Genomic DNA, 15,635 nt, shown 5'->3' on the forward strand with positions numbered 1-15,635 from the left:
CCATTCAGCCCATCGTGCCTGTGCCCTACCTCTGAAAGAACTCTCCCCTTAGTCCCATTGCCCTGCCTCTCCCCATTCAGCCCATCGTGCCTGTGCCCTATCTCTGAAAGAACTCTCCCCTTAGTCCCATTGCCCTGCCTCTCCCCATTCAGCCCATCGTGCCTGTGCCCTCTCTCTGAAAGAACTCTCCCCTTAGTCCCATTGCCCTGTCTCTCCCCATTCAGCCCATCGTGCCTGTGCCCTCTCTCTGAAAGAACTCTCCCCTTAGTTCCATTGCCCTGCCTCTCCCCATTCAGCCCATCGTGCCTGTGGCCTATCTCTGAAAGAACTCTCCCCTTAGTCCCATTGCCCTGCCTCTCCCCATTCGGGCCATCGTGCCTGTGGCCTATCTCTGAAAGAACTCTCCCCTTAGTCCCATTGCCCTGCCTCTCCCCATTCGGGCCATCGTGCCTGTGGCCTATCTCTGAAAGAACTCTCCCCTTAATCCCATTGCCCTGTCTCTCCCCATTCAGCCCATCGTGCCTGTGCCCTCTCTCTGAAAGAACTCTCCCCTTAGTCCCATTGCCCTGTCTCTCCCCATTCAGCCCATCGTGCCTGTGCCCTCTCTATGAAAGAACTCTCCCCTTAGTCCCATTGCCCTGCCTCTCCCCATTCGGGCCATCGTGCCTGTGGCCTATCTCTGAAAGAACTCTCCCCTTAGTCCCATTGCCCTGTCTCTCCCCATTCAGCCCATCGTGCCTGTGGCCTATCTCTGAAAGAACTCTCCCCTTAGTCCCATTGGCCTGTCTCTCCCCATTCAGCCCATCGTGGCTGTGGCCTATCTCTGAAAGAACTCTCCCCTTAGTCCCATTGCCCTGCCTCTCCCCATTCAGCCCATCGTGCCTGTGGCCTATCTCTGAAAGAACTCTCCCCTTAGTCCCATTGCCCTGTCTCTCCCCATTCAGCCCATCGTGACTGTGGCGTCTCTCTGAAAGAACTCTCCCCTTAGTCCCATTGCGCTGTCTCTACCCATTCAGCCCATCGTGCCTGGGCCCTCTCTCTGAAAGAACTCTCCCCTTAGTCCCATTGCCCTGTCTCTCCCCATTCAGCCCATCGTGCCTGTGCCCTCTCTCTGAAAGAACTCTCCCCTTAGTCCCATTGCCCTGTCTCTCCGCATTCAACCCATCGTGCCTGTGGCCTCTCTCTGAAAGAACTCTCCCCTTAGTCCCATTGCCCTGTCTCTCCGCATTCAGCCCATCGTGCCTGTGGCCTCTCTCTGAAAGAACTCTCCCCTTAGTCCCATTGCCCTGCCTCTCCCCATTCAGCCCATCGTGCCTGTGGCCTCTCTCTGAAAGAACTCTCCCCTTAGTCCCATTGCCCTGTCTCTCCCCATTCAGCCCATCGTGCCTGTGGCCTATCTCTGAAAGAACTCTCCCCTTAGTCCCATTGCCCTGTCTCTCCCCATTCAGCCCATCGTGCCTGTGGCCTCTCTCTGAAAGAACTCTCCCCTTAGTCCCATTGCCCTGTCTCTCCCCATTCAGCCCATCGTGCCTGTGCCCTATCTCTGAAAGAACTCTCCCCTTAGTCCCATTGCCCTGCCTCTCCCCATTCGGGCCATCGTGCCTGTGGCATATCTCTGAAAGAACTCTCCCCTTAGTCCCATTGCCCTGTCTCTCCCCATTCAGCCCATCGTGCCTGGGCCCTCTCTCTGAAAGAACTCTCCCCTTAGTCCCATTGCCCTGTCTCTCCCCATTCAGCCCATCGTGCCTGTGCCCTCTCTCTGAAAGAACTCTCCCCTTAGTCCCATTGCCCTGTCTCTCCCCATTCAGCCCATCGTGCCTGTGCCCTATCTCTGAAAGAACTCTCCCCTTAGTCCCATTGCCCTGTCTCTCCCCATTCAGCCCATCGTGCCTGTGCCCTCTCTCTGAAAGAACTCTCCCCTTAGTCCCATTGCCCTGTCTCTCCCCATTCAGCCCATCGTGCCTGTGCCCTCTCTCTGAAAGAATTCTCCCCTTAGTCCCATTGCCCTGCCTCTCCCCATTCAGCCCATCGTGCCTGTGGCCTATCTCTGAAAGAACTCTCCCCTTAGTCCCATTGCCCTGTCTCTCCCCATTCAGCCCATCGTACCTGTGGCCTATCTCTGAAAGAACTCTCCCCTTAGTCCCATTGCCCTGCCTCTCCCCATTCAGCCCATCGTGCCTGTGGCCTATCTCTGAAAGAACTCTCCCCTTAGTCCCATTGCCCTGCCTCTCCCCATTCAGCCCATCGTGCCTGTGGCCGCTCTCTGAAAGAACTCTCCCCTTAGTCCCATTGCCCTGTCTCTCCCCATTCAGCCCATCGTGCCTGTGCCCTCTCTCTGAAAGAACTCTCCCCTTAGTCCCATTACCCTGCCTCTCCCCATTCAGCCCATCGTGCCTGTGGCCTCTCTCTGAAAGAACTCTCCCCTAAGTCCCATTGCCCTGTCTCTCCGCATTCAGCCCATCGTGCCTGTGGCCTCTCTCTGAAAGAACTCTCCCCTTAGTCCCATTGCCCTGCCTCTCCCCATTCAGCCCATCGTGCCTGTGGCCTATCTCTGAAAGAACTCTCCCCTTAGTCCCATTGCCCTGCCTCTCCCCATTCAGCCCATCGTGCCTGTGGCCGCTCTCTGAAAGAACTCTCCCCTTAGTCCCATTGCCCTGTCTCTCCCCATTCAGCCCATCGTGCCTGTGCCCTCTCTCTGAAAGAACTCTCCCCTTAGTCCCATTACCCTGCCTCTCCCCATTCAGCCCATCGTGCCTGTGGCCTCTCTCTGAAAGAACTCTCCCCTTAGTCCCATTGCCCTGTCTCTCCGCATTCAGCCCATCGTGCCTGTGGCCTCTCTCTGAAAGAACTCTCCCCTTAGTCCCATTGCCCTGCCTCTCCCCATTCAGCCCATCGTGCCTGTGGCCTCTCTCTGAAAGAACTCTCCCCTTAGTCCCATTGCCCTGTCTCTCCCCATTCAGCCCATCGTGCCTGTGGCCTATCTCTGAAAGAACTCTCCCCTTAGTCCCATTGCCCTGTCTCTCCCCATTCAGCCCATCGTGCCTGTGGCCTCTCTCTGAAAGAACTCTCCCCTTAGTCCCATTGCCCTGTCTCTCCCCATTCAGCCCATCGTGCCTGTGCCCTATCTCTGAAAGAACTCTCCCCTTAGTCCCATTGCCCTGCCTCTCCCCATTCGGGCCATCGTGCCTGTGGCATATCTCTGAAAGAACTCTCCCCTTAGTCCCATTGCCCTGTCTCTCCCCATTCAGCCCATCGTGCCTGGGCCCTCTCTCTGAAAGAACTCTCCCCTTAGTCCCATTGCCCTGTCTCTCCCCATTCAGCCCATCGTGCCTGTGCCCTCTCTCTGAAAGAACTCTCCCCTTAGTCCCATTGCCCTGTCTCTCCCCATTCAGCCCATCGTGCCTGTGCCCTATCTCTGAAAGAACTCTCCCCTTAGTCCCATTGCCCTGTCTCTCCCCATTCAGCCCATCGTGCCTGTGCCCTCTCTCTGAAAGAACTCTCCCCTTAGTCCCATTGCCCTGTCTCTCCCCATTCAGCCCATCGTGCCTGTGCCCTCTCTCTGAAAGAATTCTCCCCTTAGTCCCATTGCCCTGCCTCTCCCCATTCAGCCCATCGTGCCTGTGGCCTATCTCTGAAAGAACTCTCCCCTTAGTCCCATTGCCCTGTCTCTCCCCATTCAGCCCATCGTACCTGTGGCCTATCTCTGAAAGAACTCTCCCCTTAGTCCCATTGCCCTGCCTCTCCCCATTCAGCCCATCGTGCCTGTGGCCTATCTCTGAAAGAACTCTCCCCTTAGTCCCATTGCCCTGCCTCTCCCCATTCAGCCCATCGTGCCTGTGGCCGCTCTCTGAAAGAACTCTCCCCTTAGTCCCATTGCCCTGTCTCTCCCCATTCAGCCCATCGTGCCTGTGCCCTCTCTCTGAAAGAACTCTCCCCTTAGTCCCATTACCCTGCCTCTCCCCATTCAGCCCATCGTGCCTGTGGCCGCTCTGTGAAAGAACTCTCCCCTTAGTCCCATTGCCCTGCCTCTCCCCATTCAGCCCATCGTGCCTGGGCCCTCTCTCTGAAAGAACTCTCCCCTTAGTCCCATTGCCCTGTCTCTCCCCATTCAGCCCATCGTGCCTGTGGCCTATCTCTGAAAGAACTCTCCCCTTAGTCCCATTGCCCTGTCTCTCCCCATTCAGCCCATCATGCCTGTGGCCTCTCTCTGAAAGAACTCTCCCCTTAGTCCCATTGCCCTGTCTCTCCCCATTCAGCCCATCGTGCCTGTGGCCTATCTCTGAAAGAACTCTCCCCTTAGTCCCATTGCCCTGCCTCTCCCCATTCAGCCCATCGTGCCTGTGGCTGCTCTCTGAAAGAACTCTCCCCTTAGTCCCATTGCCCTGTCTCTCCCCATTCAGCCCATCGTGCCTGGGCCCTATCTCTGAAAGAACTCTCCCCTTAGTCCCATTGCCCTGCCTCTCCCCATTCAGCCCATCGTGCCTGTGGCCTCTCTCTGAAAGAACTCTCCCCTTAGTCCCATTGCCCTGCCTCTCCCCATTCAGCCCATCGTGCCTGGGCCCTCTCTCTGAAAGAACTCTCCCCTTAGTCCCATTGCCCTGTCTCTCCCCATTCAGCCCATCGTGCCTGTGGCCTATCTCTGAAAGAACTCTCCCCTTAGTCCCATTGCCCTGTCTCTCCCCATTCAGCCCATCGTGCCTGTGGCCTCTCTCTGAAAGAACTCTCCCCTTAGTCCCATTGCCCTGTCTCTCCCCATTCAGCCCATCGTGCCTGTGGCCTATCTCTGAAAGAACTCTCCCCTTAGTCCCATTGCCCTGCCTCTCCCCATTCAGCCCATCGTGCCTGTGGCCGCTCTCTGAAAGAACTCTCCCCTTAGTCCCATTGCCCTGTCTCTCCCCATTCAGCCCATCGTGCCTGGGCCCTATCTCTGAAAGAACTCTCCCCTTAGTCCCATTGCCCTGCCTCTCCCCATTCAGCCCATCGTGCCTGTGCCCTCTCTCTGAAAGAACTCTCCCCTTAGTCCCATTGCCCTGCCTCTCCCCATTCAGCCCATCGTGCCTGTGGCCTATCTCTGAAAGAAGTCTCTGCTTAGTCCGATTGCCCTGCCCTTTCCAAATAGCGTTTAACAAATTTATTTTACAAATATTTATCCACTTTTCATTTAAAAGCCAATACGGATTCTGTTTCCCCCACTGTTTTGGGTAGGACATTCCATTATATAATAAATTGCTGCATTAATGAAACCTTCCAACCTGAGACATTCCTTAACCAGCCAAGCGATTCTGAGAGCTTGCAGCACCGTGTGTGTGTGTGTGTGTGTGCTAGTATGGATGAGATTACAGGGGAGTTGGAAATACTGAAGAAGAATCAGTGCTGAAATACCGATTGAGATCTATAAAATGTTTTTTGGGGGCAAAATTGGGTTGCGCCCTACTTTTAGCGCCCTGCAAAAGTTAACGCTCCTGCGCCTGAAATTCACCGGTAGCGCCCCAAGAGGGAGGCGCTCGAAGTGAATATCACGCCGCTATGTGCCGCAGCACCACACACGCCGTGCCGTGGTGCTGTAAGCTTTCCTCCCCAGCTGGGCCACCAGAGATCGGAGTGCCGGCAAAAGATCCTGGCACTCAAGGAGTGCCGGGCTCATGGAGTGCAGCTGGCACCCTGCGGGGGGAGTGGGGGCTTCACAGGAGGCCGGGGACCGCAACGGGGGCAGGTGCTGGCAGGTGGCCAGCAACAAAAATGGCCGCCCGGCACCTCCACTTTAATTTGCGCCGCCCCGGCCGCATGTCCGCCCCCCCTGATCCTGTCGGACAAAGCATCCGGTGATAAGTCAGGATGCACTACCGACAATTGCGGCCGGGGTGCGAGCGAGGAGCTGCGCATGGCGATGACTTCATCGCCAGAGGCGCAGCGCCGTGGGGTGCTAATGGTTACCGCTACCGCTAACCTCCCGCAGAAGTTTGCGGGAGGCATTACTGGCGCTGCGCCCGGGCGCTGGTTGCTTTGCGCCCCGTTAGCGCCCTCTTAGGGTGCTAACGGGAGGCACAAATCAATCAAATTCTTCCCCCTTTGACTTTTAAGAACATAAGAACATAAGAAATAGGAGCAGGAGTAGGCCAATCGGCCCCTCGAGCCTGCTCCGCCATTCAATAAGATCATGGCTGATCTGATCCTAACCGCCAATCCACTATCACTGAACCATCTCCTGAATCTAACAGAATTAGACACACGAACTAGGAGCAGGATCAGGCTACACGGCCCCTGGGCCCGCTCCGCTACCCACAGGGCCATGTCCGATCCGAACCTAGACTCATGTCCAAATTCCTGCCCGCTCCCCGTAACCCTTAATTCCCTTTACTTCTAGGAAACTGTCTATTTCTGTTTTAAATTTATGTAATGATGTAGCTTCTACAGCTTTTTGGGGCAGCATATTCCATGGACCTACCACCCTCTGAGTGAAGTAGTTCCTCCTCATCTCAGTTTTGAAAGAGCAGCCCCTTATTCTAAGACTATGCCCCCTAGTTCTAGTTTCACCCATCATCAGGAACATCCTCCCCGCATCCACCCGATCCGACCCCTTCACAATCTTATATGTTTCAATAGAATTATATTGAGTGTACAGCACAGAAACAGGCCATTCGGCCCAACAAGTCCATGCCGGCGTTTACGCTCCACTTCCTCCTCCCTTCCTTACTCATCTATATCAACATAGCCCTCTATTCCCTATTCTCTTTTCCCTCATATGCTTATCTAGCTTCCCCTTAAATGCATCTATAGTATTTTTTGGTATGAGTTGCTAGTTTGAGTCATAAAAATGCTGGAAATTCACAGTGGTTTGGTCAGTATCTGAGAGAGAAAGATAGGTTTCTGTAACTCCAGAACGGGTAATTTTAGTGAATGGTGATAATGTGGAGGACAGTGAGGCTACAAAGATGGAGATTAAACTTGAAGTGTTGGTCAGTGGAATGCGAGCCAACAGTCAATGGGGGATTGAAGCGACTCTGGTCTAGTGTCAAGAATATAAAATGATAGAATGATATGCACAGAAGGAGGCCATTCGGCCCATCGTGCCTGAGCTGTCCAATTAGACAAGGGCTCGTCCAGAATTTGAACCCGGATTTCACTCAGTCTTCACTTATCAGTCCTAATGTGAGAATCATACCCCTAAACCTACGAGCCTCAGCTAGCCTTATTTAGTCTTCCAAAAGATCCTTTTACAGGACGGCACTGTTTAGTGCGGTGCGTGAGAATGCTGTCCTTTCCCCTCCAGGACCTGCATTTATAGCTGTCTAGAAGAGTCCTATCAAAAACGAAACAAAAACAAAAAGCGTCGGAGCCACTCGGCACCCGTCGAGAGAACACCAGACAGCTGCTGCTTCGGCTGAACGCCAACAACCTCGCGTTGCCTCGGCGCGAGCTGTGAGAAGCGTTTCAGAGTTACAGCATTTGCGGTATTCTTGTTCTATGCAAGAATGAATCTGTGCCTGTCTGATCCCAGTGGGTAAAGGGCAACACAGAACAAGGGAAATTTCACACTAATAGGCTGTCAGCTTCCCTAGTACTGTACGGGCAATCGAAAGATGTACCTTGGTGCAGTGTTTTCTCTGAGATTGGTTAAAGCACGTTCTTGAGGAAATTATAAAAACAGCTTACAGTTACATAGCACCTTTTAACATAGTAAAACGTCCCAAGGCACTTCAAAGGAGCATTATCAGACAACATTTGACACTGAGCCACAACAAGAGATATTAGAAATAAAATCAGAAAATGCTGGTAACACTCAGCAGGTCAGGCAGCATCTGTGGAGAGAGAAACTGAGTTAATGTTTCAGGTCGATGACCTTTCATCAGGAGATATTAGGGCAGATGACCAAAAGTTTGGTCAGAGAGGTAAGTTTTAAGGAGCTTCTAAAGGAGGAGAGCGAGGCAGAGAGGCTTAGGGAGGGAATTCCAGAGCTTAGGGCCTCGGCAGCTGAAGGCACGGCCGCCAATGGTGGAGTGATGAAAATCGGGGTTGATCAAGAGGGCAGAATTGGAGGAGTGTAGAGATCTCGGAGAGTTGTAGGGCTGGAGGAGGTTACAGAGATGGGGAGGGCAGAGGCCATGGAGGGATTTGAACATGAGAAGGAGAATTTTCAATTTTAAAAAGAGCTCGCCTCACAGGTGTGATGGAAAGTTAAGCTTCTACTTTGCCTCAAACCTGCCCTCTGAAGGAACTTCTCTCTCTGTGTATTTCTCTCTTTTCTTTACTTTCCCATTTTCTCTCGTTGATTTTATTTTTTGTTGCCAGGGTGATTATGCTGAAACAGCTGTTTTTTGCCGACGAGATCTTTCTACGCTGCCTATATTATATCCGCGCCTTGTGTGAAGCAGCCAGCTCTAGCAACGGAGGCCTGGGGACCGGAGAGAGTGCCATTGCTTTTGTGAAGGCAAGTCTGCTTATTTTAAATCTCTCTCGCCTCTGAGTCAGAAGGTCGTGGGTGTGATGAAATATTCCATTCATCACTCATCAGTATTTCTCTGCCTGTGACTGTGGTTGGTTTCAGTTTCATTTCCATTGTATTGTACTGTGTGTAGGGCTCCGCCCATACCTGGCTCCTATGTAAGCTGGCCCAGCCTGCAGCACATCCAGTACGGCAGACCTCTGGATGGAAGATACATTCTCCTCTGTGTGTTACCTTCTAAGTCAATAAAAGCCTTGTTTTGTTTCGCTAACATCGAGTCTCGGATTTATTGAGGCACATCAGTGGGTTCAAGTCCCACTCCAGAGACTTGAGTACAAAATCCAGGCCAACACTCCCAGTGCAGTACTGAGGGAGTGCTGCAGTGTTGGAGGTGCCATCTTTTGGATGAGTCATTAGACCGCGGGCCTGTCTGCCCTCTCAGGTGGACATAAAAGATCATGGTACGATTTCGAAGAAGAACAGGGGAGTTATCCCCGGTGTCCTGGCCAATATTTATCCCTCAACCAACATCACTAAAACAGATTATCTGGTCATTATCACATTGCTGTTTGCGGGAGCTTGCTATGTGCAAATTGGCTGCCGCGTTCCCTACATTACAACAGTGACTATGCTTCAAAAGTACTTCATTGGCTGTAAAGCCAATTAGGGACATCCTGAGGTTGTGAAAGGCACTATAGAAATACAAGCCTTTTCCTATAGTTTCCCACCCCTGCACTCACATTGGACTGTCCAAGAGGGCTGTTCTTTGGGCAGTGTTTCTCTCTGGGATCTGTCAGATTCACCCTATGACTGCAAGCTAGCAATTGCTTGAGTGAGAGGTGCTGTTGACTTGTCTCCGGTTTGACTACCCCTTTGGCGTTGGGCGCCTTCTGGACTGGCATTTTGTTTCTTTCTCTCGCCCCGTGTCCATCATTTGCTCCGTCCTTTACATCCCCTTGAATTAAAGCGATCTGGTCCATTTAAGGGTAAGTGGCCACATGTGGAGACCTTTCCAAATGCTGGGTGAGCCAAAACCACTTGAGGCCAAAAAAAACACCTGGGGGCACAAAGCAGTCTGTGAGCAAGTGATTGAGTGGTGCAGCACCCATTTGATGGATGGGAAAGTGAAGTGCAAAGAGGGTGAGGTTTAGGATACTCCAAGGTACCCTTCCCAGAGGACAGGAGTGCAGCATGCCTGGCAGGAGGTGACAGGCAGGGTCAATGCAGGCCCCGAAATATCCATCAAAGCCAAAGGTGGAATCGGTTAGAAAATCGGAAAATGGGATGGAATTCTGTTTTTTTTTTTTTTAATTCATTCATGGGATGTGGGCATCGCTGGCAAGACCAGCATTTATTGCCCACCCTTAATTGCCTTTGAGAAGGTGGTGATGAGCCGCCTTCTTCAACAGCTGCAGTCCGTGTGGTGAAGGTACTCCCACAGTGCTGTTAGGGAGGGAGTTCCAGGATTTTGACCCAGTGACGATGAAGGATTGGCGATATACTTCTAAGTCAGGATGGTGTGTGACTGGAGGGGAATTTGGAGGTGGTGGTGTTCCCATGCGCCTGCTGCCCTTGTCCTTCTAGGTGGAAGAGGTCACGGGTTTGGGAGGTGCTGCCGAAGAAGCCTTGGCGAGTTGCTGCAGTGCATCTTGCAGATGGTACACACTGCAACCACAGTTCTGCCAGGATTCCTCTCCATTGCTGCCCAACAAAGGTTCTCTCCGAGGGTCGGTGGGGGAATGAGAAAATATTCTGACCGCCCCTCCCCATGTCAAGGGAGCGTGTCTGGGGGAGAGTTCCCAAGACTTCCCCAGGAATTATATCTAATGTACCCTTCACAGGCCTCAGCCTCAGCCGGACTGAAAGCTGATGTGAGTCCTGCTGAGGCCCCAGGAAACATAGAAACATAGAAGATAGGAGCAGGAGTAGGCCATTCGGCCCTTCGAGCCTGCTCCGCCATTCAATGAGATCATGGCTGATCATCCAAACCCTAGCACCCGGTCCCTACACCGACAGCCATCCCACCCAAGCCCTATCCCCGTAACCCCACGTATTTAATCCCCCCTAACACTAAGGGCCAATTTTTTTTTATCATGGCCAATCAACCTAACCCGCACATCTTTGGACTGTGGGAGGAAACCGGAGCACCCGGAGGAAACCCACGCAAACACGGGGAGAATGTGCAAACTCCACACAGTCACCCGAGGCCGGATTTGAACTCGGGTCCCTGGCGCTGTGAGGCAACAGTGCTAACCAACAGGTAATGGATCCCGGAAGGGATTGATCAACCTGCAGAATGCTTCCAATGGAGCTGCATTCAAGCAGCATCTTGGCATTGAAACCCTCGGCATAATGACATTTTCAAAGCATTTCACACATAAAATAGGGGAGTCAAGGGATATGGGGATCGGGCGGGAAAGTGGAGTTGAAGTTGAAGATCAACCATGATCTTATTGAATGGTGGAGCAGGTTCAAGGGGCCGTATGGCCTACTCCTGTTCCTAAATCTTCCGTTCTTATGTTCTTAAAATCACTACAAAATCATAGAATCATACGGCACAGAAGGAGGCCCTTTGGCCCATTGTGCCTGTGCCGGTCTTTGGTCGAGCTCTCCAACTCGTCCCACTGCCCTGCTCTTTCCTCATAGCCCTGCAAATTTTTCCCATTCAAGTATTTATCCAATTCTCTTTTGAAAGTTACTATTGAATCTGCTTCCATCACCCTTTCAGGCAGTGCATTCCAGATCACAACAACTCGCTGCATGACGCACGGTTATTTACTGACACGCAGGATGAGCTGCACAGACTGGTCTTGGTCCGTGCTCCCACGGACTTTTGCAGAAAATCGTAGCGAGGGGAGAATGAATTATTTTGAAAACCTTTTATAATCAAGGGAAATGTCAGCAGTTTAAAATCCAGTGTGTGATGCAGCAGAAGAGTAGACGGCCGAATAACTGGTCTGGAGTTACCCTTTGCCCTGTTTGGCACCTCCATTAAGCTGCTGCCAATGGTAACACAAAGAACAGGTCGGTGGCACACATGCTATTGCTGCCCTCCTCCTTGCACAGTGCACATGGAGCTGGAGAGCCATGTTTGCAACCTCTGCATCCGATTTGACCCTGAGCTGAGCTTCTGACCTCAACTTCAGTTGGATTCCCCGCTCAGGCCAGAGTTAAAATTATTGTCGGGTCTCAATGATGTCATTGGGCCGCATATGTAAAGAAGGACCCTGTTAGCTCCGGGTGCATGTCCTTGCTGCCTGCTCAGGAGAGCAGGTTAAGATTGCAGATGTTTTGATCATGGCAGCTTTCGGACAGGTAAGAGTCAGGGTGATGTTTGTAATGATATCAGCAAATAGTGATGTTATTTGCCTGTTTGATTATCATGCCTTACCAGCATAGTTGCATGTATTGATTACTTATTCCTGACCAGCAGAGGTCATGTGAGAGACAAGCAGTTGGGTTTAGTTTCAGTTTCGTTCTAGATGCATCACTAGCATGATGTCTCCTGTAAATGCTGTATAAAGAGTTAAACAGACTTTAGATTAAAAGGCATTCTCTTTCATAAATGTCTCATCATTGAACCCACAAAGAAATCAATAGATGGTGTCAGAAGTGATTGAAAGAGATGAAGAGAAAAAATCTGAAGTTAAATCAGCTCTCCACAAATTAGCAAGCCAAAAGAGAACATCGTTGCTTACCATTGGAGAATAGCTAACGAAGTGAAAAATGGAAGGTTTACACCCACCGGCGACGCTTCAGTTGACAGGTAATGTGGCTGAAAATTGGAGAAGGTTCAAACAATGTGTGGGGTTGTATTTATCAGCAATCGGAGCTGACGAGAAAAGTAATAAAAGGAAATCGTCACTGTTCTTACATGTCGTGGGTGATGAAGCGCTGGAGGTGTATAATAACTTCACATTCGCTGCTAATGGAGACAAAATGAAGCTAGATAAAATAATGGAACAGTTTGAGGCCTACTGCATACCTAAACGTAACGTGACGTTTGAGAGGCACAGATTTTTCACGTGTTCAGAAAACGGGTGAGACTATTGATCAGTATGTGACTGAACTGAGAAACAGAAGCAAATCGTGTGAATTTGGGGGACTGACAGACTCGCTGATAAAAGACAGACTGGTGTGTGGTATTCCAGATAATGGTCTAAGGGAAAGACTGCTAAGAGAGCAAGATCTAGACCTGGGAAAAGCCATAGCACTGTGTAGGGCTACAGAGACTGTGAAGTTGCAGGCAAAGGAGCTGTTCAGTGACAGTAGCTGCAACGTGGATGCAGTGAGAATGAACGGATACAAACCGTTTAACAAAAAGAGCGCCAATGTGAAAAAAGAGGCATGGCCAGCGAATGAAAATGAAAGGGACAATCGAAAGTCATGTAGTCGATGCGGTACACAGCATCCACCAAGAAAGTGTCCAGCATATGGTAAAACATGCAATAGTTGCAACAAGAACAACCATTACGCCCGTTGCTGTAAGAACCAAGCGCAACAAAGCAAGGTCCATACAGTAGATGAAAGCGAGATAGAGGAGTTCTAGGTAGATGTTGTGTCTGAAAACAAAAAAGAAGAAAGAGACTGGATGTTGACACTAAAAGTGAATGACATACACATTCCATTTAAATTGGATACTGGAGCACAAGTTAATGTGATATCAGAGACTGATTTTAAGAAAATTAGACCCAGACCAAAGATACATGGAATAAAAGTGAAAGTGACAGGATACTCAGGTACTGATATACCAGTGAAAGGAAGATGCATTGTCAAAGTAACACACAAGGACAGAGAGCACACGCTAGCATTAATCGTGGTGCCAAAGGATGTGCAAGCCATACTAGGTTTAAAAGCCTGTGAGAGACTGAACCTGGTAAAGAGAGTCCTCGTTGTGGAAAGCGAAGGAGAGACAGTCTATGATGAACTGAATGTTGCGTACACACCGGGTAAGCTGATGTATACAGCAGACACGTTGTCCAGAGCTGTTGACCCAGGAGAGCCCGCAAACACAGTGAAAAGACTGATGTACAAGGCAAAAGACAGTGGAACTGACTTCTACCAGAGCATGCTTGTATACCGCACAACGCCGCTCGAGTGTGGTAAGTCACCAGCCCAACTCTTGATGGGACGTCGGCTAAGGTCAAACCTACCCATCCCGGAGAACCTCCTGAAAACAAAAGAGGGGGAGAAAGTGAGGAAGTTCAAAGAACAACAGAAAGAAAAGCAAAAGTACTACTATGACAGAGGAACACAAAACCTACCTGAACTCCACACTGGTGACCAAGTAAGGTTCAAAGACAAAACAAACACATGGACTCAGAAGGGAACTGTCCTGAGTGAAGTTCAACCAAGATCATACACCATTCAGACAGATGAGGGTGCTGTTCTGAGAAGAAATCGTCGAGATCTTCTCATGGGACCAGCCACAGCAGGTCAAGAGACTGATACTGTTGAACAACCTGATCACACAGCTGAGAACACATCATCTGAGGCAACAACTCAGATTCAAGGACAATCAATCAGAAAATCCTCAAAACGCGTGAAGCCTCCTGAGAGACTCATTGAGCAAATTTAAGGACTATTGTTATAGAAGGAAGTAATGTTATCTTATTCTTTCTTCAAGTTCTAGTGCATTTACATATTTCATGTGAACACACAAAGCAAGGTTAAAAAACCTTGATAATGATAATGTTAATGTAAGTTCATTAAGTGTTACAGTTAAAATGCAGATTAATACAAAGAAAACATGTTGTTAGTTAAAAGTAAAATACTTTTGTTTTAAGAAAGGGAGATGTAATGATATCAGCAAATAGTGATGTTATTTGCCTGTTTGATTATCATGCCTTACCAGCATAGTTGCATGTATTGATTACTTATGCCTGACCAGCAGAGGTCATGTGAGAGACAAGCAGTTGGGTTTAGTTTCAGTTTCGTTCTAGATGCATCACTAGCATGATGTCTCCTGTAAATGCTGTATAAAGAGTTGAACAGACTTTAGATTAAAAGACATTGGCCTAGAAATTCAGTTGGCTGCGCCAGCCGTTAGCGCCTTAGGAGGAGTAGATGTCGGGTGCTAGGCGGGCGCGAACTGCGCCTCGCCCCAACTTCAGTAGAGATTTAGCGCCGGCGCAAAGTCTTTGCGTGCGCTCAGCTGCGCGCGCAGATCATGACGTCATTTCCTCGTGCAACGCCCTTTGTGCGCCCTGAACCGGAACTTCAGTCGCGCCGCCCCATTGTGCGCCTGGCGCCCCTAGCGACTGTGAAGTGGAACGGTGCTCAGCCGATGCGGGGCGCGGGGGGCGCAAATTAAAGGGCACTCATCCTGCAATATAAAAGGCTGCCATTTTGCAGCACACCTTCTTGCGAAACGGATCTTTGGAGAGAGACCAAGGTAGATAGCTTTCTGCTTTGGCCCAACACTCGGACAGGTACTTCTAGGCTTCAGGCCACAGCTTTCAAAAAGTTTTTGCCTTCATTGACATCTCATTGTTTGCCAGCATATTATGGGGGCTGCAATGGGTGTCAACGTAGGCTTTCTCAATTACATCCAAAGGGCTCACAGACGCCGTGAGAGAGTGGCAGCCCTGGTTAGACGGAGAGGGGGCAACAGGCGTCGGCAAAGGAGGCCTTACCCACCCAGGGTATACCGCCAGCAGTTCTCCTATCTCCAGATGTCTGAGGAGCAGTGTGTTCGGAGGCTGCGATTCAGAAGGGAGGTGGTCACAGAGATCTGCCAGCTGCATGCCGTTGATCTGCAGCCACAGCTGAGGAGCAGGACGTCTCTGTCGGTGGCAGTGAAGGTGACGGTGGCTCTCAACTTTTATGCCACCGGCTCCTTCCAATCCTCTACTGGGGACATTGCCAACATCTCCCAGTTCGCCGTGCATTGCTGCATCCGCCAGGTGACCAATGCCCTTTTCCAAAGGAGACGTCAGTTCATCTCCTTCTCCATGGCCCTTGACAAGCAGCAACAGCGTGCAATGGGCTTTGCAGCATTCGAGGGCTTCCCCATGGTGCAGGGCGCCATTGACTGCATGCATGTGGCTTTGCGGGCACCTCTGGAGAATGCTGAGGATTACCGCAACCGGAAGGGCTACCATTCGCTGAACGTACAGCTGGTGTGTGACCACAGGCAGCTCATCCTAGCTGTCAATGCCCGCTTTCCAGGCAGCAGCCACGATGCCTTCAT

General features: G+C 50.8%; 2 protein-coding genes across 2 annotated transcripts in view; both read left to right on the plus strand.

The window, feature by feature from the left end:
- The window catches only part of LOC147113185 (uncharacterized), a 145,295-nt gene extending 136,587 nt beyond the window's left edge, over positions 1 to 8,708 (plus strand). The window contains exon 8 of the mRNA XM_085998255.1: positions 8,290 to 8,708. Coding sequence (XP_085854381.1) covers positions 8,290 to 8,464 — 175 coding nt within the window. The 3' untranslated portion in view covers positions 8,465 to 8,708. The remainder of the gene's footprint in view (positions 1 to 8,289) is intronic.
- A 3,032-nt stretch (positions 8,709 to 11,740) lies between these two features.
- Positions 11,741 to 15,635, plus strand: part of LOC147113186 (dynein axonemal heavy chain 14-like) — a 78,527-nt gene continuing 74,632 nt past the window's right edge. The window contains exon 1 of the mRNA XM_085998256.1: positions 11,741 to 11,758. Coding sequence (XP_085854382.1) covers positions 11,741 to 11,758 — 18 coding nt within the window. The remainder of the gene's footprint in view (positions 11,759 to 15,635) is intronic.

This window comes from Somniosus microcephalus, chromosome 9, assembly GCF_052327205.1.
Source record: "Somniosus microcephalus isolate GS21.2 chromosome 9, FLI_Smic_1.0, whole genome shotgun sequence".
In the NCBI taxonomy this organism is placed as follows: Eukaryota; Metazoa; Chordata; class Chondrichthyes; order Squaliformes; family Somniosidae; genus Somniosus; species Somniosus microcephalus.